The sequence below is a fragment of the Epinephelus moara genome, chromosome 15 (genome assembly GCF_006386435.1).
Source record: "Epinephelus moara isolate mb chromosome 15, YSFRI_EMoa_1.0, whole genome shotgun sequence".
In the NCBI taxonomy this organism is placed as follows: domain Eukaryota; kingdom Metazoa; phylum Chordata; class Actinopteri; order Perciformes; family Serranidae; genus Epinephelus; species Epinephelus moara.
Window position 1 is genome coordinate 4042840 of NC_065520.1, and position 12603 is coordinate 4055442.

General features: G+C 41.6%; 1 protein-coding gene across 1 annotated transcript in view; it reads right to left on the reverse strand.

The window, feature by feature from the left end:
- The window catches only part of LOC126401621 (sodium/potassium-transporting ATPase subunit alpha-1), a 36496-nt gene extending 25798 nt beyond the window's left edge, over nt 1-10698 (reverse strand). The window contains exon 1 of the mRNA XM_050062956.1: nt 10456-10698. Within this exon, the coding sequence (XP_049918913.1) occupies nt 10456-10467 (12 nt within the window). The 5' untranslated portion in view covers nt 10468-10698. The remainder of the gene's footprint in view (nt 1-10455) is intronic.
- Nucleotides 10699-12603: the final 1905 nt, after the last annotated feature.

Consider the following 12603-nt stretch of genomic DNA (forward strand, 5'->3'; position numbering starts at 1 on the left):
GGCTTCTTTCAGACTGATAGGTTTAACGTTATCTCCGTTATTAGAACCAAACGACAGCCGTTGCTGTTTCGGAGCTGAAGGACCAGCGTTCTAAAAGTAACGGAAGTAACTGATGTCTTGTTTGAAAATGTACTTAAGTATTTGATTACTCAAACAGCAAACTAACGCATTAGGTTACTTGTTACTGCAAAAACTAATCAAAGTACTCTAACGCGTTATACCCAACTCTGATCGACACTGCAGAAAATGAGCATTGAAACCATTTAACATATTTAGAATTGCTATGTATTGACAAATTGATCTTTTTGACAACATTTATCAGAATATAATAAATGCTGTCAAATCCAAATTGTATTTCATACAAATCTTTCACATTCTAGCATTCTAGCAATGCCAGCATTCACATGGGAAATTTGAGACACTTAAAAATACTCTCAATTTCTAAAACTATGTCAAAGATGACTTTTTTTCCCCCGAGACCAAGACAATAAATGGCAGATAAATTGATGACGAAAATAATTTGAATTTTAAGCATTAAAGCTTGCTGAAGTACGCCAACTCATAATCAAAATAAAGAGGGTATATACCAACAAGTGTATTTTTCTAAAAGCAATTAACAATGAATGACACTTAACAGCAATCTTACAATGCTTGAGAAAACAAAAGGAGTCGCTTACTTTGGTTACCTTACATGATGACATAGCAACCAATAAGATCCAAACACCTGATATTTCAAGTGCACCACTTCAGCTAAATAAACAGAGACTGAGGAAATGCCAAAATAGAAATGTTAATCCATTTCAGGGCACGTCATCCCTGACAACATACTAAAAAAGTGAGCTGATATTCAAATATTCAAACTCAAGCTGTTGTACCCTGCTCTGTAAATATGCTCCCATGTCAAGACCGGCAGTTGTTTACATCTGACAAGAAACAGTGAAGCCAGAGCTACTGCACAGCGTCCTACTCTTGACATCTGAGCGGACTGAAAAGTCAAGGTAGTTGGATTCAGACAACCACTTCCCTGGAAGAAAAAATAAGCTGCTGAAGATGACACATCTCCACCTTCATGTAGTTTTCTGTTTCAGTTTCAGTTCTGTATGTAGTTGGACACACTCACTCATTGTGTTTAGTGCAATTAAAGCCCCCACGTCAACACTTGCGGTTTTTCTTATTAGCATGTGAAGTTTGGTGACTGCGTGTACAGTAATTCCCCCACGTAATCTCAAAACACCTGTGTGTGCCTTCAAGGGAGAGTCCCGTTTAATCAGACACTTTGACTCTAAAGTTCACTTGTCACACTCAAATGAGCTTTAAAAACACCTGGCAGGGATTTAGTCAGCTTACTCATCTTATGCTGACAAGCGATTTCAACGCAGGAATAAAATTACGAGTTTGCTGTGGCGCATTCCTGAGATCTCGAGTGTTTGGTGTAAGGTGGTCTTAAAACTCTTTTTCTCCAATAAAATCAAACATGTTTCATATTATCGTAGGTTGTTTCTCTTGGCTCGCGCATACAGTGAAGTGAACCTTGCCAATAACCAATAGATGCACTCTCCTCAGCACCAAACAGGAAGCGGATAACCCGTAAGACAGGAAACATGGAGGGGACTCTGGGGGGAGAACAAGAACCTGACCAAGTCTCTGTTCTCTTGTGGAGAATGAAAAAAGTCTACAAAAAATGCTGCAGCCCTGTCTTTGAAGACTTTTATAAAACTGAAGTCTGACACCCTCTCACATCTAAAGACAATGTGTTAAAAACATTGTCTTTAGATGTGAAAGGGTGTCAGACTTCAGTCTCCTAAACGTCTTTTCTAAGTCTTTTCTTGTAGGGAAGGTATTACCCTTGTCCAGAGTTCCCAAACCACTTCTTAGTAGTAAAAACTTAGACTAGTCGACTAGTCTAAAAGGCAAGAAAACACTCTTAATCTATAAGGTTGTCCAAAAATTATGAGAGCCATTTCAAATTGTTCACATTTTTCAATGACCAAATCGTATTCTAAATGCTGCTGAAATGTGTGGCGTTTTACACCGTGCATCATGAACATTGCACATTATCTTCCAAAACATGACAGCAACTCACCAAATGAAAGTTAACAAATCCTAGCATTTATTAAAATCAAGTTTCTTTGGGAAATAAATCTTTATGAAATGTGCCTGATCATTACAACAGCTTTTACACTGGATGAATGCAATTGCATAAAAATAATAATTATAATAAAAAAGTTTAAACAACTGTTCCCAACTGGTCCAGCCACTGGGTCCAGATTTCTCCTTAATCATTAGTTCAAGGTCCACGCAGTTTAATAAAATCAGTCTCGTACTTGTGGTCGACCATGTCGTCAAGCTACTTTGCCGTCTCTGTCAAGTAGCTGTCCATTAATCACTCACTCTACAGCAGGAGACGGCACTTCAAAATAAAAGCTCTGTGCTGGAAATTCACAGTACTTAAAAATTAAGAGTGTTTTTTACAAACTTGACATGTTTACAAGTCACTTGTGGTCCATTCAGGATGGACCCACGACTGACTTTTGGACCGCGACCCACCAGTTGAGAACCAATGTTCTAAACTCTCTGCTTCAGCTCTGGTCAATAGTATTAATAGGATCGACACAATCCTGTTGTACTTGTACATGACATCATGGTCCACATATTTCCTGGTGTCGATTTGAAAAACTTGCCACAGAGACAAAAGCCCAGCCGCTTGTACTTATCATTATATAAGATGCTACAGTGACACTTTATACGCCCAATGCTATTTTAATGCAATTCGAGTTCATAAATGTCTGTGTAAGTATTACGTCCATGGAAGCTCCTTTAGTAGAGGTTCTGCAGATGCAACCATGTTATTTCACAAATTTGTAGCATATATAGTGGATCTGGTCTGAAATTTTGAGAAAATCCTTTTGGTATGCACCTTATGTGACTGTGATGCATTACAGGTGAAATGTCTTTTCTATGCTGCATTGTTTTTCAGATAAAAGATGATGTTCTCCCAAAGGAGACAAGAAAGTAAACCCTAACCTTGAGGGATAGCACTCAAGGTCGCATCACCATATTCATCGAAAACCAAAATAATCAAAGAATAGGAGGAACAAAGGGAAGGGGGGTTAGAAAAGGGCAGGGAGAGCAGAAATGGAAGGATGCTTTATAGCAACGGGGTGACGCTCCAATGAAAACAAACATAAACCAGTGTGGAGTCTGTCTTTGACACACACACAAACACACATACACACACACATGCAAAAGCCTACTGGACACAGAACAATGGCCCTTTGAACAACTTCCATAAAATCTGCATCAAAAACAATACCAAAAGGCTCAGAAATCTTTTCATGTGACTGTTAAGACCACGGGCATGTGGTCAGCCTTTATGGAGATTTGTGGGAATTTCAAAATGGACCAAGGCCAAGGAATAAAACTTTCCAAAAATGTAGCTTATTTACGGGTGTTTGTTTGCACTGCCTGACAGGCTATGGTTGAATCTGATCACAGCCTGTGTGCAGATTATAGACCAAAATGCTTCAGTCTGTGACATCAAGTCCAGTTATACAGGTTACAGTGTTGTGTTCATACGTAAATGAAGACTAATAACTAATACTGGTCCCGTGTCAGCTGAAGGAACTTCTGAAGTTGTAAACCTTGGTCAGGAAAAGTGAATGAAAGTTAACTGAACTTTTGTTGGAAACTAAGTTGAGATATGTCAAATTGAAAAGCCAATGATTTGAGTGAGGAACCCTTCAAACACTTGAATGAGCCATCCTCTCTGAATAGCCATGAACCCCCCAAAAAACACAACTTAGCCAAGAATTTTTGAGGCCTCTTTCCCTCCCCTTCCCCCCTTTCTTTCCCCGCCTGAGAGAACAACGTCCTGTGGGCTCAAACAAACATCAGAGGAGAGCGTTCGGTCAAGCGGCCGCATATTTTAAAGCACACACTCTATACAAGCCGACTTGAATTCCTATGAACTGTCCTTCCTAGTGCCAGGGTCTTTGCCAGATTCACAAGCTGCTCATTCAACTGTGCCGACACACATGCACACACAGCCTTGGGACTTTGCCCGGTTGCTACCGGCGACTATTGCCACACCTCTTCAGATATGTGAATGGACAGAGTTGAGTGTGGTAGCCCCTCCCCCCCCTCCTCTCTTTCTGCCTCCTTCTCCCCAGTGTCCCCTCTCTCCTCCCCCATACCTCTCCCTCCTCCTTTATTCTTACATTTCCTCCAACTACTTCTCTTTCTGTTTAAATAGTGAAAAGAAAGTGTGTTAATTTACACAGCGACGTGTTTAACACTCCCTTCACGTCCTGTGAAACTTTCAGCCGTCTTCCAGCAGAACAAAAGTGAATGAATGAATCAATGCTGTTCCTTGTTGGAAACTTTGTGGGCACTTTTCTCCTTCCAGAGTGACGCACAACACCGCTGACATTAAAAAATGTACAAACTGCCGCCATCAACTTAGAGTGCTTTTGTTTGCTGTTTGACAGGTGAATGTGGATTCATCATACTTGTGACAATACAGTGGTAAAGTACCTGTTGGAATTTGCAGAAAACCAGTTAAAATGTAAATGAGTTTATATCTCTTGGCACTGTAAGCTCTGCTAACCTTTAACAGAAAAGCAGTTAAAATCTCACAGTTGCAATCCTGTTTAATATGGCATCCTGCTGCCGACATGACGTGGCTCTTAAGGAACTTCAAACTTCATGGACAAAAATAATTGCCAACTTTCATTGAGTCACAATCCTCTGCGAAGAACACACCTAATTATTTCTTCAAAAGCTTTGTGTTCATATGACTTTCTTGCAGGTTTTCCACTTGGATTTATCTGCAAAGTTGTTAGGCTGCATCCACAGTATCACATCTTCGTTTTAAAACAACTTTTGCAACATTTACGCCCAGCATCTACACTACTTCAGAATTTCCAAACCCCTACAATGAATACTTCCGAAAATGCTATTTCATTTTGAAAACTCTGGGATTTGCATTTTAGTTCATACAGACGCAAATGTGGAAACTAACACTTTTGGAAATGATGATGAGACACCTCCAGTCATTTCCCCATTGGGTCTTAGCAGTCCTGATGAGTCCTTTCTCAACCAGGACTCACTCCTAACCTTATCAAATACTAACACTTGCTCAGTGGCTTGTTGGTGCCAGACACTGACGCACAGAGGCACCCTGTAGTGGTGTTGATCCTACATGCAACTACTGTGGGATCAACAAGTTTCTTTACTAACAAAGTAGTGTTTTAGGATGTGCTGGAACCATATGTTTGATTTGTGTGAAATGTATTATCCCAGCATGCCACTAGGTTGCTTATGTCACTGGCTGAGGCAGGCCATGGTATTGAAGTTCATCACAGTAAACACAGGCGTTGCTCATGTTAAGAAGCAAACAGTTTGACTGTGCTCGGATCAAAATTTATATTATATGGCTGTACCTTTTGGAAGTTTGTGTTTAAAGTTATTGGAAATTATACAGACATTACGGACAATGGTGAGAAAATAAATTATGTACAAAATATACAGCATTGGTAAAGATTGGGAGTACACATCCAAACAATTTAACCAATTAGCAACCAGTAGCGGCTAATGTGTAGGCTAATCATTACAGTACGTGTAGCACACTATGCTAGCTGAACATGTCCCGGGAAGTAAATCATGTGACATGATTACGTTAGTAACAAATGTACTTACTTTAAGCCAAACCATGATGTTTTTTCTTCACCTAACCACATACTTTTCTTGCCTAAAGTCAGAAAGTTTTGTTTTTTGCCTACTTTTATTTTTGAAAAAGAGTGAAAAAGTTTAATTTGAAAAGACACATTTAATGTAACGAGCATAAATTGACATGCCGCCTCTGGACATACAAAATTGATGCTGGAGGAGTACCTAGTGTGTCATATTTTGACGTGAGGGGTCAGTGACCAAGTGTCTGTATTTGACAAGTGGAGACAGCCTTTCTTCTTTCCTAAACTCTGCATTTTATAATGATGTTAATAAAGTAAACAAATCTCATGTCATTTTGATCTTTTGTCCAACAAGAAAATATTTTATATTCTACAACAACTCTTAATGGTAAATTGTTCTCTCTGTGGGAAAAAGACAAGTCATTTCAGAGCTGAACAGAAAACCCGGAGCTCTTCTGGACTTGAATGAATGAACCACGAAATCAATGGCTCTTTTTCCTCGCTTTCAGGCCTTGGCCACAGCTCCGTGACATTAACTGGCCAAAACACCATAGCTACATGTTGCATCATTTCCTCAAGAGGGGGAAAAGCTGAATGTGTCACACGTTTGTCTCAACTATTCAAACTTTTCATGTTGTCATAATCACATGAACAACTACCCTGTGATTCAGGCCACGGTGCTTAAGACCTGGATTACGAGATGACTTTTCTCTTGGCATAGAGAATACATATTTCCTCATGTGGGAGATGCACGGACAGAGGCAGAGGAACAGTGTGCTCTGGAGTTTGTTATTTTTAATGTGAATGTTCCACTTTCGCTGAGCAACAGGCTTGCAGCGAAAGTTCAAAGAGCTGTCACAGAAAACAAATCGCACGGCTCAAGCTGCTTAGCCAAACAGACGCAAAGAGGGAGACCGCATGTGAAAGAACAAGAGGAAGAGAGGGAGGGAGGGAGAAAGGAAAGCAAAGAGGGAGAGAAAAGGAGACAAGGGAAACAGCATAAAGATAGATGAAACAAGGCACAACAACGAGGCAAGGGGAATTACAGGAATCGGGAGATGGAGTGAGCTCAAAAAAAGAGAGGAAGGAGGAGAGAGGGAGTACGCTGTGTTCTGTCACAGACAAGGGGTGGCGTGTGACAAAAGCCCCGGTTAATACACAATGACTGCCAAGCGGAAAGAATGTTAAATCCTCCGAGAGAGAGAGAGGGAGAGGGACAGAGAGAAGGAAAACAGGTACAAACAGAGAGAACAAGAGGGAAACAGACTGTGAAGAATGGATGTGAAGGTGTAGTCGGGGTGCCCCTTTGGCTAAGATGAAAAGTGGCCGAGGGCTGACATGCTGGGTCAGCTCACAGTGGGAAGAACAGTGTGAATAACAACCAGCAGAATCCTCACTCAGGAGATAGGGAGGGTGGTTTGTGGCTGAGTGTTGCCATCTCTGGCCACGAACAACATACATCCTCCTTTAGGGAATTTATCTTCCCCCTTCTCCTAAAGAAAAACACCTTTAAAGCTCTGAAGATATCAAACATATCTTCAGCATCAAGTGGTAGCTTTAACTGGAGATGCAACATAATCTCATAGACATCCAGGAACTGAGATCATCTGCCTGTCATACATTTAACATACCTTTAAACTGTGCATTAGGATAGATGCTAGTTTAACCCCCCTCTTCTCTGCATCAAAATATGTGCCAGTTTTCAGTGTCCCTGTCTATGAACACCTAAAAGACAGCTGAGCAATTAAGTGTCCCTTCTTTTTCCCTTTTACTGCACAAATGTCACCATCCCAATGAACAGCGTGTAAGATTTAGGGGGATTTAGAGGCAGCTCGTGGTGAGGATTGCAGACTGCAACCAGTTAAAAGTTCTCCCACTTAGAATTCCTTCAGTTCAAGGCGTTTTTACCAGGAGCCAAATTATCCGCAGAGGTGTCTTCCTCTCAAAAACAAACAGATGAGGTGATTTAAACCGGTAAAAATACTGAATAAAGCCGTTTCACGTTACAAATATGTGTTTCTCCAACCATGTTTGGCATATATGAGACAGGCCATGAGCTCACCACCTGCTAATCGGTGCTCCCCTTCTATTTCATATAACTTTAGACCCGGACACTCGGGAGATTTTTACCAGGAGCCGAATTATCGGCAGAGGACTTCTTCTCTCCAAAACAAAACAGACCCGGTGATTTAAACCGGTTAAAACACTGAATAAAGAAGTCCACATTAAAAATAGGTGTTTTTTCATAGCTCTTGTTGAGGACTATGGTGGCCAGTGTTTGGTTTGTCCATTCTGGGCTACAGTACAATAGGCCAATATTTCCCTCTAAATCCTAAAGTCAGATTCCCCCCAGTTGCCTCCCAGTTCCTGTTCTGCATCACTGCCCAGTTAACTAGTCAGTGGAGAGACTGCAGTAAGAACAGCTGACTGGTTTATATGTTAGAAAATTTATGAGTTCACCTTCATTCATTCAGAAAAGAGAGATGTACCACTAAAATAAAGACAAATTGTGTGTTAATTTACCTGCTACCCTTTGCAAATGATCCCTTCATTTAAAGTGCCGCAGTGGATCATTCATCAGAGTAACTGATTAATATTGCAGTTCAGAAAATTATCGGTTTTCAGCCCCACCCCTGCCTCCTTTATCCCTTCTCTCCATCATGCCTGGGGGCCAAGTTTCTCAACAGTGGCAATGCGGCAACTGGTGCATCTTGGCTCCCCCTAATATCACCCCACCACCACCTCCCTCCCTGAAGCAATCAATCCCTCTTCTCGCTCCTCTCAGCTCCCTCGCTTTTCCTCCCATTTATTGCACTGTGCTGCCAGTGTGATGAGAAAACACTGACGAGCGTGACACGGCCAGTGAAAGGGTAATCTCATATTTGCAATGAGCGGGAGGTGCGTGTCCAGAACACGAGGTGGGGAAGTGGAAAAAAACAATCAGCACTGCTAGACTCTTCTCATACCTGTGTTCCTTCTCACTGGCCTGATTCTTCTCCATTACAACAAAACAACTTCCTCCCTGTCCTCCCACTACACCTCTCCCGGCTCGCACCAGGAAAGCTCTGTAGTGGCGATTATCTCTTCCAAGTCTAGCTATTTGTCTGTGCCAGCACTGAATGTATTGGAGAAGAGGAGAGAAGAGGAGGGGGTAGGAGAGGAGGGAAGACACAGTGGGGAAGTGGAGTGAGGCTGGATGGGGGCAGGGCATGGCTTTCATCCTCATCACATATGGGAGGAAAAGAAAACCAGCAGCGGCCAAGAAGCCCAGAGAGGGAGAAGGAGAGATTTTTTAGAATTGTAAAAAAGCGCCATGGAGAAGGAGAAGGAAGGAAGCGAGACTGAATGAGCCATTCTGCTTCACATCTCCCGCCAGATCTCTCTGGGTCCATCCCCCCCCCACCCTCCATCCAACTCTCCATCCCTCGCAGGCTGAATCTATAATGAGTGTTTCTGTTGCGCAGCATGGCAGGGTGTGGCGACGACTGATATTTCATACAGCGGGGGTTCAATTTCAACCAATACAACTGAAGTAGGTGGAAAATAACTGAAGAATAACAGAGGAGCTGCTGGGGTCTTGTTCTTCTTTTGACATGACAGCCTCTAAAGGATGCCTCTGTCAAAATCTCACTTGCAGTGGAAACAATGGTACTTTATAACAAACTGCGTGTGAATGAAAAACAAAAGCTGAATGGCTGCAAGGGAGAAGAAAACAGAGAAGATGGAGATCCTCTTACCAAGCTTGAAACCTCACATTACAATGTTTAAAAACTACTTTGAGACTATTATGTGATCTGTTAATGATAGATGATGAGCTGGTGCAAATTTCATATTTATCCAAGCTTTGTGCTGCAAAAACAATCACAAATGCACCATTTTTTCATGCTATTTCCTCACTTCACAGACATTTTAATATCATTTTCTGCAATGCATTGTTTCTAATGTTGCAGCACACAAACTGTGTCAGCCTAAAAAGCAGCCACACTCGCAGCCATTCTCCCTAAAAGGTGTGCAGATCAGACTTAAGATAAGTTGCAGATAATTGGTCACAGGGCTCCAAATCTCCCCTGCAAGAGGCAAAACGTGGGTTGGACTTTTAACACAGAACCTCCCACTGCTGCTCTAAAAAGTGCCCCACTGAAATAGCCAAATGTTTGAGAAATGGCAAAACACCAGCTCCTGAGGGGAGAGCATCACTGACGGGAAAACTAGTCCATGTATGTGTGATCATTTCACACTTATAAAGACAATATCTGAACTGTTTTTCGCCTCAGAATAAACCAAAATAGAGCCCCAACACGGTGAAATAACCCCCTGCAGCCATTCACGCCGTTATTTTCTCAGCTCAGGCGCTTTAACTTCCAAAAGCTGCAACGTTGCAGCTAACACCGTTAGCCTGTAAAACTTTGACAGTCCAGGCGTTTGAGCTCATCCCGTTATGTAACCGGACACCGAACCGTGTGAGAAGCATCTTTGTCAGCGATGGAAACTTACTTCTTTACCGCCAGCCTGGTTAAATGAAAGGGGGTCTTGTCTTTAAGGGGGAGTGGAAAACACGGAAGTCCTCAAAGTACTTTGAAAGCAGCATTTAGATATAAAAAAAAGCCGTGTTGCGTTTGTTAACATATGTAACCCTCCGCCTCCCACCACTGACAACACCGACATCGATTTATTAAACCACTTGTTTGAATGATAAAGTTTTAAACCCAGCTTTTCCCAACACAAACACGAGCATCCCCGAAGTCAAACAAAGATTTCTACTCACTCCTCTTCCCATGGTTGCTCAGATGTGGACTTAATTCTTCCCAGTTCAAGTAAAATTTAAGATACAAATATCCACCTTTAAAAATTATGTACAATAAAAATATTAAAACAAAATAAAACTCCTGGATGTGTCCGTTATTTTTTTTTTTTTATCTTTTTTTTTTTTTAAGTTTTTTTTTTTCTTCAGCACGTGTCACTCCTCCAGAACACACATCCGAGCTCGCGAGCCGCCGCTGCAGACCCTCCAATACTTATAGACGGCGTTCCTTCCATTGTGACGTCGACGCCGTTTGCCATGGTAACTCCACGGATGGAGGCGGGGCGTCCTCCATTACTGGGCGTTTTTCTTGCTTTTTTTTTTTTCTCAGTTTTTCATGCAACACACACACACAAAGTACACACACATCATTCAGCATGCATGGGCTATAAGATACACTGATAGCAATCAAATACAAATAACAGAGCTATAATTATCAATAACTGTGATGATATTACAGCAAAACACACTGGAAATAAAGAAATTAGTTAATACAACAGCTTGAGAAAAATGATATACAATTTCTTTTCCCACAATACACACATGCACATGCACACTATCACACGAAACATCTCAATGTGCTGTATGACCCTGTCTGTAAATCTCTGGTGTTAAATGTAATATTTCTATAGTCCTTTAACATTATTTATCACAGACACATCTAAACAGTTTACTATGTGAATATGCAATAAATAAAAGCAACAACTGTTCACATAAATTACATAAATTACACAGGCAGTGCAAAATAAATGTTTGATGCTTTACTTAGACTTCATGTAGGCATCTCATTCATTCATTCGTTCATTTTATGTGACCGCCAATCCTGTTGAGGGTTGCAGGGTGGCTGGAGCCTATACCAGCTGACATTGGTGAGATGTGGGGTACACCCTGGTCAGGTTGCCAGACTATCACAGGGCTGACACACAGAGACAGACCAATTTAGAGTCACCAATTAACCTGCATGTCTTTGGACAGTGGGAGGAAGCCGGAGTACCCACAGAAAACCCAAGCTGACATGGGGAGAGCATGCAAATTCCACACCTAAAGGCTCCCCCATCCCGGGTTCGAACCAGGAACCAGTACAAACTGATATTAATTGAAAGTGTGGCAATGTGTAAAGTTATGATCATGATTGCATTTACTTGTGATTATTTTGGACAGCAGCGCATGGTTGCCTGACCAAAATCCACCTGTCAGCACCTCTAAAACTTTCTTGTTTGTTTACTTTACAAAAAAATTAAGTACAAAAAAGAAAATTTGCCAAGGCTTGCTGTTGCTCTGAAAAACTTTTGGAGGTTTGCAAAGCTATGAAGCCAAAATAGAGCCAGAGCGAGCAGTTTTTCTGATAAGCAACATGTCGCTTAACCTGTTCGCTAATGCACGGAGCAGGTAAGGACATCTTTAATGGGAAACACAGAAACAGTCCGATGTTTGCGTACTTGTTTGCATCATCTCCAGTTAGGAAGAGGTGTCACCCTGTAAAACGGCAAATTAATTGGCTTATTTTTGGGCAACTTTTTGTACGCTTTAAACAAAGTAGCATCAACATGCTAAATAGTGAGCATCAGAAGTACTGATAAGGATAAGGATAGCTGCTTCCCCCCAGTTTCCAGTGTTTGTGCTAAGCTAAGCTAATGCATGAAAGTGGTAGCAATCTTCACGCCTAACTCTCAGCAAGCAAACAAGCAAGTTTTCCAAAATTTGTATTGCTTTAAAATTCTACTATATTTCTCTACTGTGAGAAGAGGCCCACCCCCACCTTTCCACGCACACACACTTCTGATTCATCTACACCTCACCCTTCTTAACAGCTGGGTTCGCAGACACCTCCTTTCCCCTGCTGCTTTGACAAGGTTGTTGTGTGCTGATAGCGGGCAGCCAACTTCTGAACCCTTTGCTTCTAAATCCAGAGCTACATAAGCATTTCTGTCTGCGTCACACAGCGACTGTCCTACTATCGACACACAGAAACAGTGTTTTAACATGTAAGCAATGAACTTGTGTGTCTGTTTCATGATACCAAAATGTCAAAAGTGCAGCATGAGATTCCACAGCATGCATTGGACCCCCTTTAGCTCTGGGGCCCCCTGAAAGTATTTCCCCTCTCCCCCT